Source organism: Stegodyphus dumicola, chromosome 2 (genome assembly GCF_044657685.1).
Source record: "Stegodyphus dumicola isolate Sdum_Otavi_A_Nest chromosome 2, ASM4465768v1".
NCBI classification, from domain to species: domain Eukaryota; kingdom Metazoa; phylum Arthropoda; class Arachnida; order Araneae; family Eresidae; genus Stegodyphus; species Stegodyphus dumicola.
Genome location: NC_140769.1, coordinates 55957658 through 55975469, shown reverse-complemented (window position 1 = coordinate 55975469; position 17812 = coordinate 55957658). Strand labels below are relative to the sequence as shown.

The 17812-nt window shown below is 31.2% G+C and overlaps 1 protein-coding gene across 1 annotated transcript in view; it reads right to left on the bottom strand.

Annotated features, from left to right (window-relative positions):
- The window catches only part of LOC118183992 (uncharacterized), a 543427-nt gene that overhangs the window by 193992 nt on the left and 331623 nt on the right, over positions 1-17812 (bottom strand). Inside the window, exons 93-105 of the mRNA XM_085809921.1 lie at positions 16297-16557; positions 15898-16041; positions 15489-15758; positions 12407-12550; positions 12039-12305; positions 9947-10090; positions 9561-9830; positions 8974-9117; positions 6779-7036; positions 6518-6661; positions 5452-5542; positions 5126-5294; positions 4460-4646 (exon numbers count right to left, since the gene is read on the bottom strand). Coding sequence (XP_085666047.1) covers positions 4460-4646; positions 5126-5294; positions 5452-5542; positions 6518-6661; positions 6779-7036; positions 8974-9117; positions 9561-9830; positions 9947-10090; positions 12039-12305; positions 12407-12550; positions 15489-15758; positions 15898-16041; positions 16297-16557 — 2493 coding nt within the window. The remainder of the gene's footprint in view (positions 1-4459; positions 4647-5125; positions 5295-5451; positions 5543-6517; positions 6662-6778; positions 7037-8973; positions 9118-9560; positions 9831-9946; positions 10091-12038; positions 12306-12406; positions 12551-15488; positions 15759-15897; positions 16042-16296; positions 16558-17812) is intronic.

Below are 17812 nucleotides of genomic sequence, written 5' to 3'. Positions count from 1 at the left end.
AACTAATTTCTCTAGGCGAAAGAAACCTATTAAAGCGTTGAAAGAATGTTATTGTTCCAGGCGGGGAATATGTAGTTTATTACATTAGTATTACTGTATTTAGACTAATTAGTTACGCAAACGTTTTATTTCTTCAAAACTTAATTATAAAAGCAACATTCTTTATGAGATGACCTGACCTTTATTCTACTTGGCATTCTATTATTCCTCCTTTTCCTAAGCCGCAAGAAGACCAAATTCAGGTTGATAATACAATGCAATAAAAACCTAATATCCATTTTCTTTGAGAAAAAGAAAAATTATAATTGTCATTTCAAGTTATCAGCTGTCGTTTGTTTATTCTGCTCTGCTTAATTCCTTTTGATTTCATAATACACAAACACTCATCTCTTAAATCTATCCAGGAAATAAGTTTTGCGAGCAAGGGAAATTCCTTATATAACATATTTCGAAAGCAACTCCAGCACATTTGGGTTTCTGAGGTTTTTGCCATTCACTCGACGCTCGATATTTTGGCGAATCAAAGGTATTTGGGAGTTATAAAACCATAATAAACTTATATTTTGTAGCGTGAGTTGGCAGTCAGTTAGATGTTATTCCTTCGCTCACCAGAAACGCAAATTGCTCTTGCTGTACAATTTACTATACTGATACGAGCAGTTTTTTTATTTATGTTATTTTAATTTCTTGGCTACAAGTTGAAGGTTCAATAAATAATAATTAATTTTACTTTTTGCTATTTTTGTCTGAAATTAATTAATAAAGACATGACCGTCGATAAATTGCAAACCATTAAGAAGACTATTTATTTAATGATTACTCTGCATCATGATGAAAATTAAGGGTTGAAAATAATTTATAGAACGTTTCCATTACTATTCTACTAGAGGTTTAATCACAAACCTTAGTTAGAGGTTAGTCTTTGCCTCATATTGTGGGAAAAGCTCAAGAAGATACAACGATCGTTGGGCGACATTGATGATAATGTTCTTTCCATTCCCAGTAGCCCCAAAACTGCTGAAAAGCATTCGTCGGAAGCGACCGAGCTTTTTACTTATTTAGCCTTTTCACCAAAAAGCACTAAAATGAGCGTCATACAGCATTTATCGATGTATCCGGTATCCTGCATTAGCAACCTTGCAGTCCCCAATAGATGACATTCTCAGGACACTCACATTTTCCTAGACGGACACTAGCACTAAAACATAGCTAACATCATGAACGCTTAAGAGGTATCTATCGCGTTACAGCTGTCCTTCTTAACTGCTGAACGTCACACAGCTCGAAAACTTGGAAACATTTTGGGACGCTAATTGAATCAGGAGGTAACTTCTTTGATAGCATTTTCCTGATATCTCTCAAAAATTTAGAACCTATAGGATATAGGATCTTATAGGAACCACAGGAACCCTTTCTTGTAAATGTTCTCCAGAGTCCTCGCGATAAAATCCAGATTGGGAAGTTTGGTAATTATTACATAGCACTTCAGGATTTGATTCCAGCACTTTTCGAATGAATACCATACTAAGATAACGACTGAATCATCCAAAATGGTGGCCTTAATTCTTACCGATTACCTTATGTAGCTGAGCACGTGGAAGTGTTTTAATTTCAAAATGATTTGTTTCAGAAAATATCTCTTTATCTAAATGCCAAGTTTGACTTCATTTAAGCACAACTTCCCCGTTTTCACATTTTCTCCAACAACCAATTCATTTTATTAAAAATAAGTGCTTTACTTAATGTTGTTTTCAATATTAAAAAGTACTGCAGTCTTCCTTCCTAATTTTATTTTTGACTAATTTTTTAACTATGCTCTCATTTCTGGATTCACCTTATTTGTTTCTGTATATTCTCTTTAAATTATTAATAGTTTTATTATTTTTGAACAGTTGAGTAATCATGTTTTTCAACCTTTTATAAAATTATTTTCTAGAATTGAGATATTGCAAAGTTAAAAAAATAAATTAGTTGTATATTTCACTTAAAAGTTATATAACGGAAAATCAAGCATGTTTTATTTCTGATGTATTTATAAATGCATTTTAAGTAATATAGCTGAACAATTTTAAGATTTGTTAAAATGCAAAGCAAAATACGTTAATTAGAAAACAGTAGTTTTAAGTAATAAAATTAATAAGCTACTTGAAAAAAGCAGTTATATTAAGGAAAGTAGCAAATTTAAAATTTGAGTTATAAAAAGCCATGCATAAGCAAACAAAGACACATCATTTGAGGTTAAGTTAGAAGAAATAAATAAATAACCAATAAATAAGACCAATAAAATAAAGAAAATAAGGAAAACTCACACCTATTTAGTATATTTTATGTGTGAAAAAATAAGAATAAAAGTAAGTTTTCTTTTAAGTATATTTTAGTGCTAAATTTGATAAAAAATGCAAAGAAAAAGGGAAAAAAAATCACATAATAAACCGTATATACTGAGAACTATTGCCTCTTCCTATATTAATGACGCATGTCTGAAAAATAATGTAGGGTTTTCGTGCTAGTTTCAGCATCAGATATCTAAGTTTCCATCAGGAGATTTCAGTTTTTTTTTCAAACCAAAAATATAAAAGAATCTGAATGTATCACCTTTCCTAATTATGTTTACATCATGGTAAAAGATGATGCTAAAGAATGATCAAGGTTTCACCACGATGTTACATCATGGTTAATGCGATAACAATTATTTTCCTAGGATGGAGGATTGGAAAGGATTAAAATTCGTTTTCGAATGGAAAGGATTAAAATACCATTCATTTGAAGGAATGGATGGCATTCGTTTTTCAGGATGACAGATTTAAATGAAAGGCGAGTTTTCTTTACAACAACAGAGCCCTAGCAGATGCCTTCTTTTGTGATTATAATGAAAACACGAAAAAAAAAAGATTCAAAGGTAGAATAAATAATGGATAAAATAATCCAGTTTCTTTTCAAGAATGGTAGAATGAAAACATAAATGAATTGCTCAGCTCTTATTGAGATGCATCATATAGCACAGAGGCTGGATCATATGAAACGCAGTTACAGCAAAAAGTATTCAAAATCTTCCATGGTTAACTGAATGAAGTGGAAACATTCCTGGTTGAATAAAAGAATCACTTTAGCGTTTACAAGCATTAACTATGACCATGCTGGTTTGAATACGGAAAGAGGACGAAAATAATTTTGATGTGCGACATAGTAGTTACAATTTTTGATGTATACAAGAAAATATTATAATGATTTTCAAAGTTATGCTGGATAATAATAGCATATTTAAAGCTGCCATATTAACTTACACGAAACCCAAAATTATTTTTAGAAGACACTGAATAGTTTGTAAAACTTTCACTTAATATATTTCGTTAATATAAAGCATTACATTTTTTTTTTTGAAAAATCGTGGGCAAAAATTCAAAACATTTAGAAAAGGAAAATATTTAATATATATTTTTTCTTTGGTAGACCATAAATAATGTGTTTTCGTTTGCTCTCGCTCTTGACAGATACAGATAGATCCTACCTATAAAAGCGTCCCTTGTATCCACTGAGCTGTAGCGATGCAGTAATGGTAATCCTTCCATTCTTCAAACCGTTGCAGACGCGAGTTCCCTTACTTACGGATCGTTGTTAGTTCTGTCATTAGTGAAAAGCTATTCGAGAATGTTTAGAAGAAAATGATGACGCATTAGTGAAGTTAAAGAGTAGACATGCGTCCGCGACCGAGTGCTACAGGTCTGAGTTAGCAACAGAAATGAAAAAGTGACTTTCACAAAAAAGTGCTTTTCAATTGTTAAGAAATTAAAGAATTTGATATAATTCAGTATTCTTTCAAACGTAACTTAAAACCGAATGAGGTTATTAGAATAAGACAAAACCACTTTTTCATTTCTATGTGATATTGTTTTTCAGTTAAAGCCAATATTTTCAGTCATGCACAGATATCTGAAAAAGAATCTCAGTGAAGATATTCTCAGATAAAATATTCCAAATTTAATGTTACATAAAATTTCTGTACAGTACAATTTAACTTTTTTATTTATTCTATAATTTAATAATCTTTTTTAATTTAGGTGTTATCTTTAACAACAATCACGTAGGAAACGCATTACATGTAATACTTTAAGATATGTCCAAGTTGACTAGCGATTGCAACTTGTTTTAAGTTTTAACAACAATTACTCGAGCTTAAACAACAATTACTCAAAACCACCCTGCAAGTAAGTGTTCTAAATTGCTCAGTTGAAATGAAATCAGGTATTATTCATTTTGATTTCTTTCCTAATTATTTTTGCAGATTAATGAATCAAATTTCAACTGTTTTAAGTAATTATATCATTTAAGAAGTCTTCATATTTAGTTTCAATACAAAAAAGGTGCTCAATGAAATACGTATGAGAATTTAAATTCATTTTATTTTCACTGAGATTATCTTTCAAACTACAAATAATATTTTTTTCAAAAACCGACTTACGCCTTGGTGAATTTTTCAGAACTAATCTATAATCATCGTGTCTTGGTCTGACTTCGAGAGTTGTCCAACAATACGCCTCACCCAATGCATTGCGGGCGAACACTTCAACTTTTCCTTGGTCGTATTGCCTGCTTTTAGGAATGTCCAAATGATAGATTCCATCATATGTCAACTTGTATCGAGAACCCTAAAATATTAATCATAAATTTCATTAGAAACAGCTACTTGTATATAGTCTTAAGGAAAAATAAAATCTCCACTTTGCTTCAAAACTAAATTTTTAGTTTATACAGGAAGTTAGAAATAAAATTAGGATTTTGCAGAAAGAATGCAATTTATCGAGTAAGAAATCTCTGTTTTATAAGATGGTATTAATTTTCTTTAACGAAAGCTAAGAATTTTATGAATGGATAATTTTTTTAATATTATCACGGAGTATGAGTCTTTTTCTACAACAGATGATTAAAATATAATGCTATTCCTGAAAATGTATGCTTGTTTGAATAATGATTTGAAATAAAAACAGATACATGCTCTTCTAAAAATTACTTTCTTTAGACGAAGAAGATATATACTCTTGCATATTTAAACAGCTCATCAGAAATAAATAGCGCGAATTCAAAATACACTACACGTATTTGTAACAAATTTAAAGACATAACTTACAGGCCCGATTGTTTTCCCATTTAATATCCACATGATCCTTGGTCTAGGATTGCCAATAACCCTGCAACAAAACTTCGCCCATTCTCCTTCAGTTACAACTTGAGGTTCAGGTTTCATTACAAACATAGGACGACAACGCTCAGGCGGTACTTCTTCCTCAGTCACCACCCTGTAAAAGAATAGAATACATTACGATCCTCTCGTTAACGTACTGAAAAGATCTTTTCTTACGTTGTTCTTAATGCGACTGAAAGAAAATTATCTAATTATTTATATAATTCGAGCTTTGAACTCTTTATTTTAAATTAATAAATCTGGCAATGTACCTCTGCCATGATGCTTCCATTTCTGCAATTTTCTGAACTCCTGTTTCCATAGATTTTGGTAGCTGCGTTCTGTATTCAAGAAGTCTTTGAGCTATGAGAAAAATGATTATGTGTATTGTGCCAGCTGTATTACACGCAGTTTCTAAGTTAAAACATAAATACATATTGGTAACATTATCAAAAATGTTTTTTAGAAAAGTTTTTTTTTTAATTTGACAAAAAAAAAATCAGATGTAAACATTAACAATAGAATAACTTCTAGTATTCTTAGATCTGACTGGAAATGCGAAGGAAACACAAGCAATCAACTGGTTGGTCGTTACCTGTTTGAGATTATTCATTAGTTCCTTTCATTTTTAACATTTAACTCTTCAAGTTTTATTGTCATAATAATAAAACCTCTATTTAAATACATTAAACATTCATTTAGCATGTAAATGCGTACTAATGCCAATTTATCGAGATTTAGAGTAAGACATTCAATTAAAATAAATAGGGATTACTTCGATACTTGTAACAGAATGGTCAGTAAATCTAGTTAGCCATTGAAGGTCTGGATTCGTTTACCGATATTGGCACAACTGGATTTTCATGAGTTCTCGCTGATAAAAATACCTAATGATTTTGCATGCTCATATAATTAGACATGAGACTGTCAGAAAATCATGCGGTAATATAAACCAAATAGTGTAACTGAGACATAATTCGCTTTTTACGGTTCGCTTTTTAAGTTATCATTAATGCAGATTTTCTATGGCTCATCGGTTATCTTTAACACAAAATATTATTTTTAAATATTTTATGTAAAATCAAAAGACAAATCCGATATATGATTTTAAATATATGTTTAAATAACAACTTTTAACTTATTATAGCCTAGGATTCCTTATAGTATTTAGCTTCAGATTAATGCGTGAATATCAGAGAAGGTCTGCGGAGCAAAGACAGCTTGAGATCGTAATGCGATAATTTGGTAATTGTGAAATCCTAGTCTGTAAGTAACTTATAGAGCTGTAGTAAGAATGCTTTGAAATCTAACTTTTTTAAAATTCCAAAATGTACTTACCTTTTACCTTCAGCGTAGACCGAGTTATGTCTTCTCCATAATCATTTACAGCCCTAGCGGTATATTCGCCTGAGTCCTCAGCATATACATAGAGAACATCTAAGGCAACAAAGCCAAAATCATGCGTGGTCTTGAATCGGTGACCTGAAATATAAATAGAGATTATCTTCAGCATTGCAAAGAAAATTAATTTAGGAAAAACGAAGGCAACAGTTAGAAAGGAAAGAATTAAATTCGGCATTCAGATGCTTGAACTATTACCTGATTTGAGAGGCTTTCCATTGTGATACCATTCAACTCTTAATTTTGGATCATTAATGGGTTCCAGCCGGCATTCGAAGTGGGCACTATCCCCTTCTTGGAGATTTTCCTGTGGCTGTATCTGAGTGATGAATTTGGGTGGTTGAGGAGGAGATTCTTCAACAGGCACCTCTTGTGGAGCAGGATAATCCAACTCTCGTAGTTTCTCAGAAGACATACCTTCAGGTAATTGACTGTCCATGATGATATCACGTTTGCCTGTAATAAGAGAAAAAAGCAAATTTTTATTAATTATTCGCTAAATTATAAGCGAAATATTAAATGCATTCACACATGATAACTAAAATTAGACTAATTGAGACATCTAAGGCAAGAAATATTTGAATTATAAGTGAAATCCTCAATTTTTCCACATATGATAAACGTAAGTAATTTGAAAGGAAACTGTGATTGTTAAGCATTTCATCATTTGTGATAAACATAAATTTTCGGAACTACGACAATAAAATATCTGATGTCTACACCACATGACATCCTTGTACGGAATATTAAATTATACGCATTTTTTCTTGCATTTCATTTAAACTTATTGGATTTAATTAAATCTACTTCGCCGACAGCGCATAAACCACAATAGAATAAATGCATTCTTTAAAATTCACTCTAGTGTTTGTTTACCATTGCGACACTCTGGCACTAGATTCACTTAACAGTATTATATTTCGTTCATATTATAACTCATAATGCACAAAATTTATATCATTTAAAGAATAGAATTATCTAATCATTGCTACATTTTCTATTCAAATACTATAATAAAGCTAGAATGATGTATAAAAGAAATTAAGCAAACAAAACAAAAAAGAAACAGTTTTTCATAGACGATTGAGTATTTCTCATTCAATTAATTCAGTTCTCATTTCGCGAGAAGTCAAAAATACATAAAAACTCAAAATATCTATATTAAAAATTACGAAGTAAATCCTAAACACTTATTTCCTCGAAAAAATTCCAGAAAGGATTAAGCATGATTTAATTCGCAATAATAAATGAAGGCGTTATCTTTGTTGTTGCGAAGCTAAGTTTCTCTAGATTGGCAACAAATCCACTAGTCTGCTGTTTCAAATGTAAACAATTAATGGCCGCCGTCAAAAAAAAAAAAAAAAAAAGGCTTAGCGGCACTTAAACAACTTTAAAATTGTTGATAATTCTAAAAATATTGCACACAGATAACCATAACCGGAAGATAAAAACAACATAATTCAATCATTTTTAAAGCAAAAAATGTACAATTTACAAACATATAAGAGTAAAGAAACTGAGATCACACTGAGCCGGGTAACAGAGTGGATATATATATAAATATATTTATATACGTTTGGTGCGGCCGATTGCAACCAAAATACGAGGTGCTCATCTACATGTTATAGCAGTCCTATATACAAAATTTCAACGTTCTGAGTCTACTCGTTTTTGAGTTATGCGAGATACGTACGTACATACGTTCATACAGACGCCACGAAAAATTCTCTTCAGAATTAATTTTAAAGCAGTTTTATAATTTTTTTTTGGAGGAAACGAGTCTTTTATTCTGTCCTTACGTACAGATATCACGCAAAAACATCGTTAAATTGCATTCGATAGTGGTCAAAATGGATATTTTAGTTGAAAATTTCTGCCTGAAACTTTTCGCGATTACAATACTTCCTTTTTACTTCGCGCAAGGAAGTAAAAATATTGAATTAAGAATATAATTTATTTTTCAGAAAAATATCAGACGACTATTTGATTGACGTTAAATGCTTTATAGTTTTAAAGCTGAATCATTGATATACCCAAGTTAAGTATTTTTATTATTGTCCATAATCAGCGCAATATAAAGTCATTTTTATAAAGATTCACATAAACATCATTCATCATAAACAAGGGATAATTTATGTTGTAAGCTATGCATCGAAATCAGATTTTGAGCAAAACGATTGAATTGAAAATAAATGATAGAATACAAAATTATTAAACTATATTTTCATTTTGGCTGGGGGGTATTAATGTTTGCTATATTCAAATGCTTTACAGCGTTACAGCGCTTTCTACAGGGTATCTAACTACATTTATTGAATACAAGATATTTTAGTTTTTAGCTGAAAATGATTAAAATAGAGCTATTTAGATCAAAAGAGTAAATTTCAACTTACTTTTAATTTTAAGGATAGCTTTTGTGGTATCTTGTCCCCATTTGTTAGTGGCTCTGCACATGTACTCTCCAGCATCTCGTGGAAAAAGCCAATCAATATCCAGTACAACGAAGCCAAAGTCATCTACAGTATGGACACGTGTACCTAAGGAATAACAAAAATGTCAGTCTTCCTTTAGCACAACTTCATAAATTACTAGGTAAAAGACAATAAGCACTTGCTTATTAGTTTATTCCTTATGTTATACTGATAAGTACTGCTTTTAGCAATCACTTAGTTTAATCCTTCAAGAATTTCTTAGAATAATCAAAATTATCATATTCACGATACACTTGCATAGTAGCTAAACTTTTAATGCCGGTTAGAAGAATATATCGTACTTTCAGTCAAAACTGTTTAAGAAATTTTAAACATAAAGGAATTATTTAAGCCATTCTAACCAATAACATTAAGAACAAGAGGAAGACATTACCTAAAAAGAAAATAAAGTATTTAATCTGAAAGAAAATACTACGAAATAAGTAAAAAAAGTTTTAAAAATAGTTCTGCAAGATGCAACTTATTCTGCAAGATGCAACGATTCTTACCTGTTGTGAGTGGCTTTCCGTTCAAGAACCATTCCACTTTCATTGTAGGATCTCCCACAGGTTCAAGCTTGCATTCGAAGTGAGCCGATTCTCCTTCTACTTTGTTTTCCAAGTTTTGGATCTGAGTGATGAACTTTGGAGGAAGCTTCCTGTCATCATCATAGATGATTTCTTCAGTCCTATACATGGCTTCTTCTAGTTTTTGTAAACTTTCGGTGCCCGATCGCCATTCAGTTGGCAATTGAGGCTCCATGACGATGGAACTTTTGCCTAAAAATTACATAAATATTTCGCTTAATAAGAGTTTTATCAATACTACACTTATCAATATTTAAATTATACTTTTTGCCTATTTTATAAATTGTAGAAATTGTGCGTAAAAATACCTTTCACGTTAAGTTTAGCTGTGACAGATGCTTCGCCATACGCATTGATAGCTTTGCAGGTATAAACGCCAGAATCTCTGGGGAAAACACCAGCAATTTCCAGAATGACAAATCCGAAATCACTGATGGTTTTAACGCGAGTGCCTGAAAGGAAGTTAAATATTGCATAAGCATATTTTAAAATAGACTATTAAATGAAATAAATAAAAATACTTATTCTCTGCTTGAAATAATAAATCAAATACGAAAATTATCTCAAATAATAAAAGAAATAATAAAAGAAATAGTCTAATAAAAGAAATAGTCTAAATAATAAAATCTAATAGTTAAAATAGTCTAACTAATAAAAGAAAGAGTCTGTGTGTGTGTGTGTGTGTGTGTGTATGTGTCTTTCGTTCGCGCTGCTCGTAAGCTAATAGACCCACGGCTACGAAATTTGGTACATAGGTGCATCTAGACAAGAGCCAGTGCACCTCAAAGCGATTTTTTCGAAATTCGAATTCGATTTTTTTTTAATTTTATGTTTTGTGACGAAATCGCGTCATTTTGAGACATAATGGGCTACAGGAAAGCGAGATTTTACTCTACACACTCCATTTTCACATCGTCATGAAACGTAGGCACTTAGCTGTTTTACGAACTTAAAATAAATTTCGTGTTTCAATAAACCGATTAAATACGAATTTATTTAACAAAGGGAGCTTAACACCTTTTCAACGGGATATTTTCTAAAAAAGTTTATTTTTAAACATGTACAGTTTATTTTTCTTTGATTTTTGGATACATTAAACTTTTATCCTTGCGACTGCTTTTACAAAAAGAAGTTTGGAAAAATTATATTTTGTATTTTTAAAGAAATTTTTAAATGAAGCTTCCGAGTACACTTCTCACATCTCACATCTTTATAAATGTGATTTTGGCAACAATTTTCCTGTCTTATTGTTGTTGATAGATTTTTGATGAAATCGCATGATTTTGAATAGTTTCATTCTTTTAGAAATATGGGTTTGGCAACAATTTTTAATCTTATTTCTTACGTCACTGTTTTTAAGAGATTGGCATATTTCATTTTTACTGATTTTTACTTTTTTTTTTTTTTTTTTTTTTTTTGATAAAGTTGTTCTGTAGAGTAAAATTCTGCGGAATTTTATAATTTTATGCTTTTTGAGTTGCTTTCATATTATTTTTTGCTTATTTCACTGTTTGTAAGATATTGAAAAGTTTTGCGTGATTTTTTTTCTTCAACGGAAAGTTGATTAATTTTTTTATTAGGATAATTAATATTTGTATTAAGGGATATAGCTTATTTCATTGTAATTTTTTTCTCTTGAAAATATAAGATAAAATATCATTAATTATACTTTGCTTTTCAAAATTTTTTGTTTTTTGTATTCTTTTATGTTATTTATTGCTCATTTCACAGTTTGTAAGATACTGAAAAGTTTTGAACGATTTTTTCATGACACAAAGTTCTTAACCTCCTTTATACCATTTGAGTTCTTAAGATTTTGCAAAGGGAAGTTGGTTAATTTATTTATTAGGATAATTAATATTTTTATTAAGGGATATGCTTATTTCATTGTAATTTTGTTATACGCAATAACTTTTTTTTTATGAAGTTGTTCTGCAGAGTAAAATTCTATGCAGTTTTAAAATTTAACGTTTGGTGTTTCCTTCAGCCATTTTTCAGGTACATTTAAAATCCAGACGAAGGCTGGCAGCGAAGCTGCTAGTAAATTAATAAATAAAAACTCTCTAATGTTCTGCATTTTTACTCTCAACAAATAATCCTAAAATTCACTTATTCCAGATATTAAAACTAAGCAAAATAAAAAATTTAAAAATTAAATCAGGAAAGTTAATTAAAAATGCGTAAATGCTGATATTTTACCATAAATATATATTTATACTATGAATGTACTGGTTTATATTATTTAGATTAAAATTTGAACAGAGGTAGCAAAATATTAAAAAAAAACTGCAACTGATTATGTTTTAAAACGTTTCAAACACTGAAAAATATAATTATGGAAAAAAATCTGGGAATTCAAAACTTAAAGAAAAAGGAAGCATTAGGCACAAAGAATTTTACCAGTAACAAGGGACTTTCCATTAAAGTACCATTCTACCCTCATGGTTGGATCATTCACTGGAGTGAGTCTGCATTCAAAATGAGCAAGGGTATTCTCAGACAGAGTCAGATCTTTAGGTTTTGTTATGAAATTTGGAGGCTGTTGTACGTCTACGTCCATCCACTGTTCGGCAATGCGCGCAGATGATATATCTTCAAATCGAGCGATCTTCTCCATGCTTTCCATACCCTCAGGCAGTTGAGTATCCATAATTATGCTGCGCTTGCCTATAAAAAGAAATATGAATACGTCAAAAATGCTTTATGAAGCGCCTTAGGGCAAATTTCCGATTTAAAATATTTGGTTGATTTCCAAAAAGTGCACTTACCAGAGCATTTGAGCGTACAAGTTGTAACGGCTTCTCCAACTTTATTAGTAGCTCTGCAGGAATAAAGTCCACTATCTTCAGGATATACAGGGCTGATTTCCAGTACAACGAAACCAAAGTCATGGATTGTTCTAATACGTGTACCTAATTAAATAAACATATTCAGTACTTTGAAAGAGAAAACAATAAATGAATTTCACAAATGTTCTTTAATCTGTTAATTTTAAATTTGGTGTTGATAATATTCATAACAAATTTTAAAAACTTTCCGATGAGATTTGTTCAGTTACAACTATTCGGCTTTCAGTTACATCGCTGCCGATACCTGAATTTGATACGCCGGTAGAGTTACTGAGTCAACCTAGAGTATATTTAAATTGTGTAGTCTTTGGCTATTATTCTGTGTTTTAACTTCAATTTGACTATTCTGTTTAGTTTTATCACCACGAGCTGTGGTTTTAAGTTCTATTTAAATAAAAAGATGAGCTGTGGTTCTAAGTTCTATTTAAATAAAAAGATGAGCTGTGGTTCTAAGTTCTATTTAAATAAAAAGATTTATTTAAACCTTTCTCTGACTTTACTTTCAGATAATAATTCACTTCGCGTCTGTTAGGGGTTTTGGACTGATGAACGTTTACTAGATCAAGGAAAACCCATAACATTCTCTTGTCTTCCTACCTTTTACAAATTAAAAAGAAGCTATTTAAAACTTTTAAATAAGTGAAAATGAGTGACGATGGACTGAAAAAAATTTTATACGCTAAATAAATTTCAAAAGTTTAATCCACAGATTATTTCTGATATAATTTTAGATACCTCTGTCTAAATTAAATGTCTTACTACTTATAGTTTGTTGCACACATATCAGATACCAGAATACTATCAACTTCATGTCATGGTTTCAATCTTCTTTTTCAACACGTTCTACAACTTCAGAGCTTCAAAATAAATTTTATAGCATTATCTCTGAAGTTCATTTTTTAAATTAATTACATTTAAAAACATCGAGAGTTTCATGCGGCTTAATTTCAGGAGATCAAATTACAATAAAATGAGTAAGTCTCATTCCATTTTTTCCTTTGGGCAAAATCTGTCAAGTTTATAATTGTAAGCTTTCTATTCCTAATTTATGACATGTACGAATATTAAGAATAAATACAGATTATTTCCCAAACTGAATTTTATCACATGTTTCATTAACAATACTAAAACGAGGCCATTCCATTCTGTTTCGAGCCTTTTCGGTTACTTAAATACTTCACTTTCTCAAGAATGCTGACTCGCGTCTTAGAATTTAATACATTGTTAATGTTATTGGGCAAACTGATGTTACTGTAATTATACGTTTATACATTGAAGAATTGGTGTCCGCCGATAACATCGCGGCAAAAACATCGCGGACGAAAACTTCGCGGAGAAAACAACGCAAGGCGAAAACGTCGTGCTACAAAACATCGTGGGAGAAAACATCGCAAAGAGAAAACATCGCAGTTCTAAAACATCGTGGTACAAAACATCGTCGTCGAAAATAAAGCGGTTCAAAAACTTCGCAATTTAAAAACATCGTCGTCGAAAATATCGTGATAAAAAATAAAGTATCTACAAATCATCGCATGACGATAGCATCGCAGACATACTTTTTTCAGGCTTTAGTAACTTTAAATGGATATTCCCATAATGATTTGTGAGAGCAAGATGGAAAGAAGGATAATTTTTACTTTCACATTTTTTTATTAACTAATAAATTTTTGCTGAGAAAATAAGAAGGAAACTTAAGCATAGCAAATTATTGCAACTTATAGCACTTAGTAGAATTTTAAACTGACATATTTAATTAACAAAGGCCATTAATAAATCATTTTTATAAAGTTTTTACTGGTAATTTTTCATGAAAAGTATAATCTATAAGTTGCATTTAATTTTCTATTCTTAAGTTTCCTTCTTACATTTTCAGCAAAAATTTATTAATTAATAAAAAAATGTGAAAGTAAAAATTATCCTTTTTTACATCTTGCGCTCACAAATCATTATGGGAATATCCATTTACAGTTATTATAGCCTGCAAAAAAGCATGTCTGCGATGTTATCGTCACGCGATGATTTGTAGATACTTTATTTTTTACCACGATATTTTCCACAACGATGTTTTAAAACTGCGAAGTTTTTGAACCGCTTTATTTTCGACGACGATGTTTTGTACCACGATGTTTTAGAACTGCGATGTTTTCTCCCACGATGTTTTGTAGCACGAAGTTTTCGCCTTGCGTTGTTTTCTCCGCGACGTTTTCGGCCGCGGTGTTTTTGTCGCGATGTTTTCGGCTGTAACCGAAGAATTGATAGAAATCTGAAATGCCTTCTAAAGCCATTTATATGTGAATCATTTGTTATAGGACTGAGTTGGTCCATTTTATAATTGCCTGTATATAGTTACTCAAAACTTCATTTATCCGTCTAAGAATTTGATTTAAAATTCCTTTCAATAGAAATTTCTTCAGTATAGTAAGTGACTAATATTTATAAATAGTTACAAGAACTCATCATAGTTGTGTATTATCGCAACTACATGTGTGTATCGCAGCTGTCGATCTGCAAGTTTGAGAGTTTTAATTTGTAAATGTTTGAGAATTTTGTGCAACTGCAGACTCTGTTAATGAATAAAATTTCAATTATCCGTTATCTTCCCTCTACGTAGAATACAAATCAAACCCTTTTAACCCTTAATAACTTGCCGTAAACCAGACCGCCATGTCTGTGCTCGCACACCAAGTTAGGATCGCTGATTTAGGACAATTTATCATTGTAACAGAACTTAGAATGGTTTATACCCTCAAATTTTGAGTTAAGATTGCATGAATGATAACCCCCTTTTCGCCCTGCTAAAAATTATAAATTAAACATTAGTGTGCATACCGCTACTGTGCAAATACATAAAAAATTATCAACACTGATTAAACATTTTTTATGCCTTTGGAACATAGAAAAGTTGAAAACCACCGGAAGACTAATTAGTTGTCAAGTGAGTGTGAAGTTAATCTAGAAATAATACATAAAATTTTATACATTAGATAAAGTCAATTTTAACCTGCTTTGAGGGCCTTGCTGTTCTTGAACCACTCTACTTTTAGATCTGGGTCATCTGTTGGTGTAAGTCGGGCTTCCAGATGTGCATTTTCTCCCTCACGGAGATCAGTAATGTTCTCTAAGGGCACAGTGAATCGAGGCGCTTCCAAATGAATTTCCTCTGTGTATTCGGAACGAGATCGGTACAGATGTTCTTCAAGTTCCATAATTCTACGGTTACTATCCGCCATTTCTTTTGGAAGCTGTGGTTCCAAGATGATGGAGCTCTTAGCTGAAAGAGAAAATATTAAAAAAACATTAGTTTATATGTCTGTATCATAATTATATATAATTTTAGGTCCTTTTCATCTATCATTAAATATTTTATTTTTAGATAGAATTTAAAAAAAGTTAGTAAAAACTTTTCTTACATTTGCATTTCAAAGTTGCCTTTGTCACATCAGTTCCAAATTTGTTCGTAGCTTTGCACATATATTCGCCACTGTCTTCTCCGTAACAGTATAAAATGTCCAAGATCACAATACCGAAATCATGGAAGGTCCTGAAGCGGTGACCTGAAATATCAATTACGAGACGAAAAATGTAAGCTAACTTCAATTGATTAACAGAAAGTTAATATATCCCGTTAATTTAATAAAAATACAGTGTAGCTGTTTCACACATGCGCACACACACAATTTTTTAAAAAAGAGGAAGATTTAAAGCTTCATTTTAAGCAAGTTTACGAGAGAATATTAAACTGTAAAATTTTTTAATTTAGCTACTGCAAAAAAAGGAAGTTAATAAATGTGTAGAAAATGCTGACTTACCGGCTCCGAGAAGCTTTCCGTTAAAGTACCATTCCACTTTAAGATTAGGATCGTTGATTGGTGTCAGATAAGCTTCAAAGTGAGCACTCTGTCCTTCAACAAGATTTTGAACATCCTTGATATGTGTAGTAAATTTAGGAGCGTCTCTGACTTTAGATTCCATGGACAGCTGTGTCTTGTAAAGGGCATGAGATCCTTCCAGCTCGGCGATTTTCTCAAGACTTTGAGGCTGCAGAGTGTCACGGAATATTTTGCCATGACCTGAGGATAAAAATTATCTTTCTTTAATAATTTACATTATATCTTTCCCCTTTTCGACATAATATTCAAGTCTTGCGATTTATACTTAGATTGCAGTTCGAGTTATTTCTTCTAATCACCAATGACAAGACAAAATAAATTATTGGTGTATTGGTGTATTTAATTATGGCAAAGCACACGAGGGCTATCTGCCTAAAGGGAGGGATGCCTTTCGTGGAGGACTTTCTAAGGGAAACTGGCTCGTATACACGTTACACATGGGGAAAACCACGAAAACCCCCATGCAGCCAGCCCGTTCGCGGGATTCGAACCTCAGACCGAACTACCAGTGTTCAGCGTCTTTACCGCTCGGCCGCTGGTGGGCCAAAATAAATTATAAACTTCTATTATGTATAATAAAATCTGAACAATATGCGGAGTAATTTCAGTTCCATGTTTTTTGAGATTCACTCATTAATTTTAGACGCATTTTAAGCTACATTAATCGAATTAAGGTTCACAGGATAATTAAACATGATTTAATTCCACAGCTAGCCAAACAGCTGCACAATAATTTTTAAATTACATATTTTACTGGTCGGTCACGGATGTATATAGAAGATTTTTTAGAGTGGTACAATATATGATTAAAATAGTGTACATATATGTTTAATATATGTTAAGGTACTATAAAATATAAAAGTTTTGAAGTTTACAAGTAATTAAATTTTATTTAACTAAATTAAATGCAAAGTTATAATAATTTTAGCTTCAAAAGCACTCTAATTAGTAAAATATTGACATTAATATACGATAATGTACTGAATCAAACAATTTGTCTTTGCTCATCTTTTGGGAAAGCAGAAGAAACCCTGTTAGCGATGCTCTTAAATATGCTTTTGTTCCTGATACATTTATTATTTCTTTCTTTATTAATAATTATTAATTCTCTAAAGACACATTTTTCCTACATGCAGTAAATATATTTTCTTTAGAAATAACACAGTCTTTGCAAATATTGTACTAAAGTATAAAGGTACATGTGCAAAAACGTGTCTAAAAATTTTAAATTTATTTATTTAAACTTTGGCAAAATTAGCCTAGGATAATATTAGTAGCAAATATCAATTAAATTAATATCAGTTTTATAAGAAAACTCAAAGTTGAATTTTGACTAAAGTTTGAACTTTCAGACATACATGCTATTTTCGCGTCTTCCTCTTTATACATGCTTTCTCTTTTTCATTATTTTAACTAAAATCTCAGAATATGCCAT